We start from the raw sequence: 13,235 nt of genomic DNA on the forward strand, positions 1-13,235 counted from the left end.
GTCAATGGACTTTATTCACTGTCTGCATAATTTGATAATGTAAGACTCATCCCTATGATACACTGAATTAATGTAATGGATGAGCCAAAAGGCACCATGAATGAATAAGTTCGATGGTCAGAACTTCTGAAACATTCTTGGGATACAAGCACTGCTTTGTCTAATCATAGAATCATAGAATTTACAGTGCAGGAGGCCATTCGGCCCATCGAGCCTCCACCCTATCCCTGCAATCCCAGCTAGCCATTTTTGGACACTAAGGGCAATTTATCGTGGCCAATCCACCTAACCTGCACACCTTTGGACTGTGGGAGGAAACTGGAGCACCCGGAGGAAACCCACGCTGACACGGTGAGAAAGTGCAGACTTCTCACAGACAGTGACCCAAACCAGGAAACGATCCTGGGACCCTGGAGCTGTAAAGCAACTGTGTTAACCACAATGCTACCGTGCTGCCCAATGGGCAGGCATCTCTTAGAGCACTTGAAAGAGCGAGCTGTCTTCTTTAACCAACATGGCCCGTACAGTGAAGGTCTTCTCATAAAATAGAAAATATCAAGATTTTGACACAGCGACAGTGAAGGAATGACGATACATTTATAATCAGAATGGCGATCGATGTAGAGGGAACTTGGCGAAGGTTCCCGTGCGCCTGCTGCCCTGACTAGATGGTGAAGGTTATACATTTCAAAGATGCTGTGGAATAACCTTTCTGCTCGGTATTTATCCTCATGGTCTTTCTGAGAATATCCTTCCCTTTGTTTATTGCACATTCTGGAAGATTCCAGTTTTTAAAAATTGCTACAGCCTATTAATAGCCAGTAGATTTACACCAAAATGGCCGTCACCTCACTTCCCTGTGGATTACCCCTTTGTTGTTCTCCTAATTGTGTCAATGGCACATATTACTACTTCTCTCACCTTCATTTTCATTGTCCATCTGATCTTCCGTAACATCTGCATGGTCAATATGGTCCGTGACTGGGATGTCATCTGTGAACATGAATCCATACAAGTGATAGTTTTCAGTGCGTCATGACCTCACACATGGAAACAGTTTATCTCAGCAACAAGAACTTGCATTCATATAGCACCTTTGATGCAATAAAATGTCCTAAGATGTGTCACAAGAGCATAGAATTCCTACAGTGGAGGAGGCTCTTTGGCCCATCGAGTCTGCATTGGCCCTTGCTCCAATACAGCATCCTATTTAGGCCTGATCACCCGCTCCTATTCCCGTAACCCCGCTTAATTTTTTGGGCAAATTAGCATGGCCAATCACGTAATCTGCACGTCTTTGGTCTGTGGGAGGGAACCGGAGCACCCGGAGGAAACCCACACTGACACGGGGAGAACGTGCAGACTTCAGTGCGTCATGGCCTCACACATGGAAACAGTCAATTTATCTCAGCAACAAGAACTTGCATTCATATAGCACCTTTGATACAATAAAATGTTAGAAGATGTGTCACAAGACAATAGAATACCTACAGTGGAGGAGGCTATTAGGCCCATCGAGTCTGCACCGACTCTTGGAAAGTGCACCCTACTTAAGCCCACCCCTCCACCCTATCCCCGCAACCCCAGCTAGCCTTTTTTGGACACTAAGGGCAATTCATCGTGGCCAATCCACCTAACCTGCACACCTTTGGACTGTGGGAGGAAACCGGAGCACCCGGAGGAAACCCACGCAGACACAGGGAGAGCGTGCAGACTCCACACAGTGACCCAAACCAGGAAACGAACCTGAGACCCTGGAGATGTGAAGCAACTGTGCTAACCACTATGCTTCCGTGCTGCCCAATGGGCAGGCATCTCTTAGAGCACTTGAAATTGCGAGCTGTCTTCTTTAACTAACATGGCCCGTACAGTGAAGGTCTTCTCAGAAAATAGAAAATATCAGGATTTTGACATAGCGACAGTGAAGGAATGACGATACATTTATAATCAGAATGGCGATTGATGTAGAGGGAACTTGGCGAAGGTTTCCATGCGCCTGTTGCCCTGACTAGATGGTGAAGGTCATAGGTTCCAAAGATGCTGTGGAATAACCTTTCTGCTCGGTATTTATCCTCGTGGTCTTTCTGAGAATATCCTTCCCTTTGTTCATTGCACATTCTGGAAGATTCCAGTTTTTAAAAATTGCTACAGCCTATTAATAGCCAGTAGATTGACACCAAAATGGCCGTCACCTCACTTCCCTGTGGATTACCCCTTTGTTGTTCTCCTAATTGTGTCAATGACACATATTACTATTTCTCTCACCTTCATTTTCATCGTCTATTTGATCTTCCGTAACTTCTGCATGGTCAATATGGTCCGTGGCTGGGATGTCATCTGTGAACATGAATCCATACAAGTGATAGGTTTCAGTGCGTCATGACCTCACACATGGAAACAATTTATCTCAGCAACAAGAACTTGCATTCATATAGCACCTTTGATGCAATAAAATGTCCTAAGATGTGTCACAATAGCATAGAATTCCTACAGTGGAGGAGGCTCTTTGGCCCATCGAGTTTGCATTGGCCCTTGCTCCAATACAGCATCCTATTTAGGCCTGATCACCCGCTTCTATTCCCGTAACCCCGCTTAATGTTTTGGGCAAATTAGCATGGCTAATCACCTAACCTGCACGTCTTTGGACTGTGGGAGGAAACCGGAGCACCCGGAGGAAACCCACGCTGACACGGGGAGAACGTGCAGACTTCAGTGCGTCATGGCCTCACACATGGAAACAGTCAATTTACCTCAGCAACAAGAATTTGCATTCATATAGCACCTTTGATACAATAAAATGTCCTAAGATGTGTCACAAGAGCATAGAATACCTACAATGGAGGATGCTATTAGGCCCATTGAGACTGCACCGGCTCTTGGAAAGTGCACCCTACTTAAGTCCACGCCTCCACCCTATCCCTGCAACCCCAGCTAGCCTTTTTTGAACACTAAGGGCAATATATCGTGGCCAATCCACCTAACCTGCACACCTTTGGACTGTGGGAGGAAACCAGAGCACCCGGAGGAAAGCCACGCTGACATAGGGAGAACGTGCAGACTTCTCACAGACAGTGACCCAAACCAGGAAACGAACCTGGGACCCTGGAGCTGTGAAGCAACTGTGCTAACCACTATGCTACCGTGCTACCCAATGGGCAGGCATCTCTTAGAGCACTTGAAAGAGCGAGTTGTCGGGGCAGCACGGTGGCGCAGTGGGTTAGCACTGCGGCCTCACGGCGCTGAGGTCCCTGGTTCGATCCCGGCTCTGGGTCACTGTCCGTGTGGAGTTTGCACATTCTCCCCGTGTTTGCGTGGGTTTCGCCCCCACAAACCAAAAATGTGCAAGCTAGGTGGATTGGCCACTCTAAATTGCCCCTTAATTGGAAAAATGATTGGGTACACTACATTTAGTTAAAAAAAGAAAGAGCGAGCTGTCTTCTTTAACCAACATGGCCCGTGCAGTGAAGGCCTTCTCACAAAATAGAAAATATCAGGATTTTGACACAGCGACAGTGAAGGAATGACCATATATTTATAATCAGAATGATGCTTGCGTAGAGGGAACTTGGTGAAGGTTCCTGTGCGCCTGCTGTCCTGACTAGATAGTCAGGGTCATAGGTTCCAAAGATGCTGTGGAATAACCTTTCTGCTCGGTATTTATCCTCGTGATCTTTCTGAGAATATCCTACCCTTTGTTCATTGCACATTCTGGAAGATTCCAGTTTTTAAAAATTGCTACAGCCTATTAATAGCCAGTAGATTGACACCAAAATGGCCGTCACCTCACTTCCCTGTGGATTACCCCTGTGTTGTTCTCCTAATTGTGTCAATGGCACATATTACTATTTCTCTCACCTTCATTTTCATCGTCTATTTGATCTTCCGTAACTTCTGCATCGTCAATATGGTCCGTGACTGGGATGTCATCTGTGAACATGAATCCATACAAGTGATAGGTTTCAGTGCGTCATGACCTCACACATGGAAACAATTTATCTCAGCAACAAGAACTTGCATTCATATAGCACCTTTGATGCAATAAAATGTCCTAAGATGTGTCACAATAGCATAGAATTCCTACAGTGGAGGAGGCTCTTTGGCCCATCGAGTTTGCATTGGCCCTTGCTCCAATAGAGCATCCTATTTAGGCCTGATCACCCGCTCCTATTCCCGTAACCCCGCTTAATTCTTTGGGCAAATTAGCCTGGCCAATCACGTAACCTGCACGTCTTTGGACTGTGGGAGGAAACTGGAGTACCCGGAGGAAACCCATGCAGACATGGGGAGAACATGCAGACGCCGCACAGTCACCCGAGGTCAGAATCGAACAATTGGAACAATAGATATCAGGAAAGCACGAGGGGCCAGAATATGGAGAAGCACAGAGAGTTTTTCTTGATTAAAAAGGGGATCAGGAGTTATGGGGAGAAGGCAGGAGAATGGGGATGAGAAAATATCAGCCATGACTGAATGGCAGAACAGACTCAATGGGCCAAGTGGCCTAATTCTGCTCCTCTGTCTTTTGATCTTATGGTGCTGTAGGACTGATGGAGGTTACAGAGATGAGGGATCATGTAAGGATACCAAAACACAGAGGAAAAGTTTTGAAATGAAAGTGGTGCCAGAGCCAATATGATGACAGAAGTGATGGTTCAGCTGTAATCAGCATAATCTTACAGTAGCAAAGTGGTTCTTGAATAAAGTAGTTCATTGGCTCAGGTATTTAACACTGTGCCTGTTTAGATATTATGCCAATCATACACTGGAATGTTTTAAATTAATGCTTTTTCTACTACAATTTTTCACCCCTCATATAGGTTTCCCTTCAACAAGGTGTGGGCAACATTTGTTGAACCTTTTTTTTCCTGAATGTGTCTGCTCTCTATGGGCTATATCTTTCATCGTTAACTAACCCCAGTGGTCATTCTTTATATGACTGTTCACACAGTCAGTGTTAGCGGATATAGAGACCATGGGGCGCATCGGTGCCGTGCTTGATCCTGACCTCACCGAGCATTAACAGGTGGCCACATTCAGGTGGAGGTGGCTGGATGGGGGGCCTGGTCCTGATTATCTTCCGCCTAGGCCACAGCGAAAAGGCCTACTGCAGTACCTGCTTCAGCTGAGGTCAGCACACAGCATGTGGGACCTTCTGACCTCTTACGTCTTTGTATGCAAATCATTCAACAAGTGAATCATTGAGTAGGTAACCCCGTAGTTAGCATTATATTATCTGATGGGTGATTGCAGTGGGGTCTTAGAGCATCTTCAATAGTCTACTGTTTATCAAAATAAATTTTTAGCACTTGTTAATAATGAGCAGTCAGTTACCTCCACTCATTTCCACAGCATTATTCACTTCCATTCCTTCATCCAAACATTCCTGCTAAAGTGAAAAAAGGAGATAAGAGAAGCCATTGATGGGATAATCTATTTAGTCCACCAAAGATCATCTATCCAATACTTACATTTTCTGTCCGGTACACTAATACACTATTTGAAGCACATCCCATCCAGTATACTCATTTTTGCATTGAGGTTGATTTCTCTGAACGCTGACGCTGCCATTGATGGCTCGTTTCCCCAATTACCTTAAACTCTCAGCCTACGAACAAGTTGTACTGTATTGCACAAATACTCGATGACCAGCATTTTCAGCATGGCAAGGGTTTCTCCTCCCACCATCCGAGGAGTTGGCGGGAGAACACATCCCTGCCAATACTACCAGCCCTGTAACCGCTTAACGCTCTGGCAGGCATTAATTGGCTGGAGGTGGGACTTGCGCCCCTCACTTGGAAGAAAGTCCTGTCTCAGAGCTGCCAGCCAATCAGATTGACCAGCAGCTCCCAAGTCCCTGCAGCACCAGAAGGAGGCTGCTGGTGGAGGAGGTGCCCCCCCATGACACCCATTTTCGCACCCGCCGATAACTTAGCAGGTTCACGTTCAGTCCCCCCCCCCCCCCCCCACTTCCCCACTGTGTTTGAACTCTTCCCGCCAGTCTGAAAAACAAATACAATAACAATCCCGACACACAAACTGCACCCCGCTCAATATACAGACCAAAACATCAACCCGTACATTCCAGGCAAAAAACACAAATTAACAATCAATCCATAAACAATGAAACCAAAGACAACAATACCGTCAACCATCCCCCCCCCTACTGTTCAATGGCAACCAATTCTCGGAAGCGCATAGTAAACAATCCCCATAGCCTGGCAGAGGATTCTTCTTCAGTGGAAGGATGCAAGGCCCCCAAGTGTGGAGGCCTGGGTCAACAATATGGCGGGATTTCTTAAATTGGAGAGGGTGAAATTTGCCCTAAGGGGATCAGTGCAGGGGTTTTTCAGGAGATGGCAACCATTCCTAGATCTCCTGGCAGAACGATAAAAAAAAGAGGTCAGCAGCAGCAGCAATCCGGGGAGGGGGGGGTTGTGTCTTTGTTTTGTTTTGGGTTGAATATTTATTCTTTGCCAATGACGGGCGTTAATTTATTTTTTCTCTTTTGTATATACGTTGTGTGTGTGTGTGTGGGGGGGGGGGGGGGGGGGGGGGGGTCTGTTCTTTTTGTTCTTAGTATTTTCTGTTATTTTTTTTGTGAAAATGTGAAAATTTGAATAAAAATTATTTTATTTTAAAAATAAGCAATCCCCATGAATTGTGAAATCCTTCCTTCGTCCCCTTCTGCTGAAACTTCACCTTCCAAAGAGTCAAGGAAATTCAAGTAGGTTACCCCCCCCCCCCGCAAGCCATGTCGCAGGATGGAGAAGCTTACCCCCACCCCAACGGGACTAGGGGCGGGATTTACCGACAACCACACCGCATGATATTCGGTGGCGGGCGTGGCTTGCGAGCGGGATTCTGGGAGGGGGTTCAATGTTAATAATGGATAGGGGCGGGTCAGCCTCATGGGGCAGGGCCTGGTGGTATGATGATGGTGGATAAGATGAGTCCAAGTCGGGGATGGCCCCACACACCTTCTTCACAAATCCCTCATCATCACAATTGGGACCATATACACTTACCAGCACCACCAGCATCCCCTCCAGCGCCCCTGTCACAATCATATACCTACCCACCTGATCTGCAACCGTACTCTTTTGCTGACCATTACCGCTACCCCTCAAACCCTTCCGTCATACCTAGAGTGAAACACCTGACTATCCCAGCCCTTTAAGTCTCACCTGGTCCTTCACCCTCAAGTGAGTCTCCAGCAGCATTGCTACATCGGCCTTCAAACTTTTAAGATGCGCAAGCACCCTTGACCTCTTGACTCGACCTCCCAACACCCTCACGTTCCATGTAACTATCCTAACTGGGGGTCTTTCTCACCCCCTCCTTCTTATCCACCATCATCATACCACCTAGCCCTGCCCCATGAGCCTGACCCATCCTTATCCATTATTAACGTCGAACCTCCTCCGCCCTCCCAGAATGTCCCCATGCACTTCTCGAAAAAATCTCACCCAGTGTCGATCCTTACCCCTGCCACCCCCCCCCCCCCCCCCCCACCCTTGCTCCCCTCGTAGCCCATCGAAACCTGCCAACCAGATTCCACTGTCCGCAGTCCTCCTTTCACATTGCCTCCGTTTACTAGCCGACATCAGTTGACTAGCGTGGGTGGGCCCAGCTGACTAGCGTGGGTGCCCCCCCCCCCCCAAAGGCATGATGTCCCCTGTTTTCGGCACATTCTTGTTTTTTTGTCCCAGATTCCCAGCATTTACAGCTCTTTGCTTTTTATTTGAGCAGACTGTGTCAGAGGCCTGGTATGATCAGCTTTCTCTTGGCCTGGTGCAGAGCATCAATAATTTATGAATGGGTAAACTCTTGCATTTTGAAGGTTTAAGTTCTTGCAAAAGCACTGACAATAATGCTAACAACATTACGGGCGCGATTCTCTAAAAAGGGAACAAAGTCCCCGAGCAGGCGCGTTTAGCCGCGTGTTTCCCAGCACTCACAGTGCTGAGAAACACATGTCTATTCAATGTGAATCATGCCAAATAAGGGGCCTGAATGGGGAACATGTGGCCCGGGCCGCACATAGCTACATTTTTAACAGAGAGGAGCTCCTTTCACTGAAAGTCCCCATTGTAGCAAGAGATAAAATGGGGCCGATCTCCGAGGCCCCCAAAACAATCCTTGACTTACCCCCAGGCCTAAACCCAATGTGGGTGGGTCTCTGCACACTCCCCTTCCTCTCCAGGGAAACCTGGCCCACTCGCACAAGCACAAATAAATGTCAGCATGGCACTGCCAATTTGGCACCCTGCCATGCCTATGCCAGGCTGGCAGTGCCACCCAGGCACCTTGGCAGTGCCAGGCTGGCACACAGGTGGCACTGCCAGGATGCCACTGCCAAGGTACCCAGTGGCAACACCAAAGGGCATGCCGCTGGGGCCTCCGATCCCCTGGGAGACCCGCATGAGTGCAGTTCCATCTGGTCCCCGTTTGTGGGAACCTCTACCAAATGGTCCAAAGACCAAAGTTTTCCAAAGGAGTTGAATCGCAAAGCCTCAGGTACATTGGGAATCTGCACATTAGAGTACGGCTTACTGACTCATTCTAATATGCAGATTTGCTAAAATGTGATTGCATTGAATCTCGAGAGATATTGCAAGACGGGTAGATCCAACGGCCATGCTGCGCCGCGGCGAGCTGCTTCTCCGGCGCAGCGTGGCTGTGATCGCACCCTACATCAGGAAGGTAGTCACAGAGGATAATTTACCATTCTAAAACAGCACCTACCAGATTCGTAATTCACTTAGCATAATAATTGAAAATGATTTCACTACCTTCTGTCTGGAGATTCCAGCTGTGCCGTCCCATTTACTCTGACTCGAGCCGAACAATCCCTTATAGTGAAGTGTGCAGTAGAACTTTCCTAGGAGAAAAAAATTAAGCGATGAATCCTTTCTTCCTGAATTAATTTCTCTACTCTGCCATTCTATCAGACAAAGCAGCCTTCATATCCTCACCCTCTGCTGATCTGGGGCTTTGATCTGTTCTGTGGTGAGGAAATGAGCTGATTGAATCAAGCAGGGCCCAGGTGTCATTGCCCATCTGTGTCTAGTTAGTTGGTCAAAGCAGGTGGCCCACTGGAACTGGCCACAGTCCACTAGACATGAGAAATGGTGGCTTTGTGCTTATGTCACTGGACTAGTAATGCAAAGACCAAGACTAATGCTCTGAGGGATATAGGTTCAAATCCCAGCAGGTGAAATATAAATTCATTAAAAATCTGGAATAGAAAGCTAATCTCAGTCACGGGGTCTGTGAGAACTATGGTCAATTGGCATAAAAGCCCATTTGGTTCACTTATGTCCTTTAGGGAAGGAAATTTACCATCATCACCTGGCCCGGCCTACATGTGACTCCAGGCCCACAGCAATGTGGTTGACTCTTAACTACCCTCTAAAATGGCCTGGAAAGTCACTCAACTCAGGGGAAATTAGGGATGGGCAATAAATGCTGGCCTTGCCAACAACGCCTTTCAAAGAATAAAGAAAAAAAGATGAAAAATGAGCACCTGTTCCTGATCATCATCATGCAGTGATCCGTGCTGGTGTGGTCACCTGTATGAGTGTTGGATAAAGATTGGATCAGGCTTCCCTCCTCACCCGGTCAAACAGCCTGAAAACACTTGGTTAAACCTTCACGTTGGGAGCGGCAAACGGGAGTCTGGTATCCGAATCAACCCCCGGGAGAAAGGAGTCACTCGGAACTTTGACCCGGGTGCCCTCTTAATCAGCACGGAGACAGGTACCCTGTCCAATTAAGGATGGTGGGCACGCTCTCAAATTAACGGGGACAATCAGAAGCCTTCCAACTTCTAACTGCAGAAAATGGTAAGGAAGTGAAGAGGCACTTCAACAAGACAGTGGCCTCTTAGTTACTTAAAAAAAAATAGGGAAAGCAGCCGAGCTACCCGAGCGGGGTGGGAAGGGCGTGGGTGGGTTGTTAGGTTGTGTGGTGGGGAGGAAAATCCCACCAGCCTTTCATACTTCCACCCAGGCAGGCAGGCAGGGAGAGCCTGTAGGACTCTCCTGCAGCATTGACACATGGGCCTATCATTAGTTGCCCACCTCCAGGTAGTTGATCCCACCTGCACCATTGGGAATTTGCAGGCCAGCTGACAAAACCCTTCTTAATGAACTTTTAACATGATCTTGATGAGCCTAATTGGCCCCCGTCTTATTCTGGGATCGAGCGTGCTTCAGCCAAAATGACCAATGCCAGAGATGGGGTTAAATATTTTCAGGCCCGGTCTATCTCTATTGGGTGGGGCCTCAAAATCCTTTCCTCAGTGTCTGGCGTACACATAAACTGAGATCACGTGGCTTAATACTGAAGGTTGAACTTCACCGCAGCAATAGACTGGAAAGGGATTTGGAAAGGTATTACCTACTGCTATTAGCAATTAGTGATAATCGGGGGTCAATATTTGTGATTAACTCAGTGACAATCAGAAGTTGTTTTCACAAAAAGCATTGAAATTGATAGTGAGAGAGCAAAAATGAGGTCATTTGGCCCACCACACCCATGTGTCTTTTTGAAAGAGTTATCCACCAAGTCCCACACTCCATATTGTCCTGAAAAAGAGATGCAAGGCAGTGGCAGCAGATGAGTAGGAAAGTAGGCAGCTCCAAAGCCTTTGCCCTCAATTGGGGGACTCCAGGAGTGTTACTGCTTCTTACTTGGGCCTATACCACCACCTTCAACAAGGCAGATCCCTGGAAGTGGCACAGGTGGAGGAGGGATTTTCTGGACACCTAGTTGCCTCCCCCGGCAGTGATGTGATAGCCAGCTTTGTCCCCTGTGAGTGTAGGGCAGGTGACAGGAGGTTCTGTTTGGCCTCGCCGTCCATAATTCTCTAGAGTAAGCCGGTCCTGGTTTTAACGAAAGACCAGAAACTAGGCGAGTGTTACAACCCACACAAGCACGAGCCAACGAATCTCCCCGTGAACCTCGTGGAGCCTCCTGGAGGCAGAGACCCATCAGTGGGATAGTTAACTCAGAACATTAAAAGCTGGCCCAGGCAGAAGCCAAGCTGCAGAGAAGTCCCAGCTACATACTTGTACATGCTTTACTTTGGTAATCAACCATTCAGTTCGACTCTCCTTTGTGACTACTGAAGTGAGTTTACCTCATTGAGGTCCTGGGATGATTTGCAGGAGATAGAAATGGCACATTAGATTCAGGTAACAGGAGAGTGGGCGACGCTGCATAAATGGAATTTAACAAAGCTGATGGAGGAGGTTAGGGAGGATCTTAAGAGGTGGGGCATGCTGCATCTGTCTCTTGCAGGGAGGATCCAAGTGGTGAAGATTAATGTTCTGCCAAGGTTCCTATTCATATTCCAGACGTTTCCGATTTTGTACCAAAGGCCTCTTTCCGGAAGCTGGACACGATTATCTCAGAGTTTGTGTGGGCAGATAAGGTGCCAAGGGTAAAGAGGACCCTGCTACAGAGGCAGAAGGGAGGGGGGGGGGGGGGTTTGCTGTTGCCAAACCATTAGTATTGGGTAGCGATCGTGGAGAAGGTGAGGCGGTGGTGGGAAGGAGACAGGGCAGAATGGGTTAGAACGGAGAAAGAATCTTGTAGGGGGTCCAGTTTGAGGCGCCTACGAAATATATGGAGAACAGAGCCCAGTGGTGCAATTCACAGTGAAGGTCTGGAACCAGTTGAGGAGGCACTTTAGGATGTCAGTGTTAATGGCGTTGTGCGAAAAACAAGGATTCGAGCCGGAGGGGAGGGATAAATTGGGAAGTGTGGAGTGAGGCGCTGAGCAGGGTAAACGCGACTTCCTCGTGCGCGAGGATGAGTCTGATACAATTAAAGATGGTACATACGGTGTATATGACTCAGGCAAGAATGAGCGGGTTCTTCCAGGGAGTGGCAGATGAGTGTGAGAAGTGTGAGCGGGGACCAGCAAACCACGCACACATGTTTTGGGGCTGCGAGAAGCTAGAGAGATACTGGGCAGGAATGCTCACAGCACTAACAAGGATTGTGGGGGAGGAGGTTGGGCCAGACCCCTTGGCAATATTCGGGATATCGGAGAAGCCGGAGTTGATGGAGGGGAGGAAGGCCAATGTTGTGGTCTTCGTCTCTTTGGTTGCCCAGTGAAGGATCTTATTGAAATGGCGGTCGGCAACTCCACCAGGGGGTGGCAGCCAGGCTGGGAGACTTATACGACTTTCTCCGTCTGGAAAGGATTAAATACGAATTGAGGGGTTCCATGGAGGACTTTGAGGCAAGGTTGTGCTGTTTGTGGCCATGTTTGTGGTATTATCATACATCAAGGCAATGCAAGGGTTAATAAAATATGTACAGACAGCCACTAGAGGGAGCTAGTCCTATGAGTATATAAGGGATGATGCTGAGCCTTGTGGGACAGAAGGTTTGAGAAGATGGCGAGGCATGAGATAGAGCAGTTGTGTATTTGAGAGTTCTGCAGTTAGAGATAGTATACTTTTATACAACAACCTTCTATTTTAGGAATGTGAATGAATCTTAGTAGTGTCATAAATTTATAGTTTTATTTGTTAACAAAGCTTTGTGTTCTTTATTTAACACTGCGCATCCAAGCCATCCAGGTCAAGTAAAATAGAGAACACAACAATGTTTGAGGAATTGTCCATCGCAGGGGGGGGGGGGGTGAAAATGGGAAACATTTGTAGAAATTGTGTGGTGGGGAGTATGTTCGTCGGACTGTTTATGTTTTGTAACTGTTTGAATACACTTGGAACAAAATGCATTAAAAAAAAAGAAATGGCACATTGGTAATGTAGGTATGTTTTCTTAGAAGTTAGCAATAATCTATTGAGGACGAGAGCAGGGACATTTTCTCTACATCAAACTGGTGCTGCTCATCACGAGAGTGCTAAATACTGACACTGAATTGAACAAATAGAAACATTCCCAGAACTTAAAAGAAATCAAAAAATTCCCCCACCACCACCGTTCTCCCTCCAAAATATAATATATATAATATATAATATGTATAATATATTCAATATAAATACAAAGCTGGACTGGGTGGTGCAAGGTGGTGCTGCCATCACAGTGGCCATTGATTATGCTTAGCCCAAAGTGACAGGATGAAGGTTTCCTAGTGGTGAAGAGCCTGTCTGAACCAAAATAGGGCAATCTTGGTATCTAGTGGGCATGCAGCACAAAACTAACATGGTATCAATTGACAATCTTGCCCAAAGAGACCACGGGATGATAAGGAA

At 47.2% G+C, this 13,235-nt stretch overlaps 1 protein-coding gene across 12 annotated transcripts in view; it reads right to left on the bottom strand.

The window, feature by feature from the left end:
• Window positions 1-13,235, bottom strand: part of mical1 (microtubule associated monooxygenase, calponin and LIM domain containing 1) — a 204,904-nt gene that overhangs the window by 80,710 nt on the left and 110,959 nt on the right. For 6 of the 12 annotated variants that reach the window (XM_038819533.1, XM_038819540.1, XM_038819532.1 and 3 more), the window contains 5 exons: window positions 8,793-8,881; window positions 5,332-5,386; window positions 3,856-3,927; window positions 2,266-2,337; window positions 922-993 (listed from right to left, as the gene is read on the bottom strand). In XM_038819533.1, the coding sequence (XP_038675461.1) occupies window positions 922-993; window positions 2,266-2,337; window positions 3,856-3,927; window positions 5,332-5,386; window positions 8,793-8,881 (360 nt within the window). The remainder of the gene's footprint in view (window positions 1-921; window positions 994-2,265; window positions 2,338-3,855; window positions 3,928-5,331; window positions 5,387-8,792; window positions 8,882-13,235) is intronic. The other 6 variants (XM_038819537.1, XM_038819544.1, XM_038819535.1 and 3 more) reach the window with 5 other exon arrangements.

This window comes from Scyliorhinus canicula, chromosome 15 (genome assembly GCF_902713615.1).
Source record: "Scyliorhinus canicula chromosome 15, sScyCan1.1, whole genome shotgun sequence".
Lineage (NCBI taxonomy): Eukaryota > Metazoa > Chordata > Chondrichthyes > Carcharhiniformes > Scyliorhinidae > Scyliorhinus > Scyliorhinus canicula.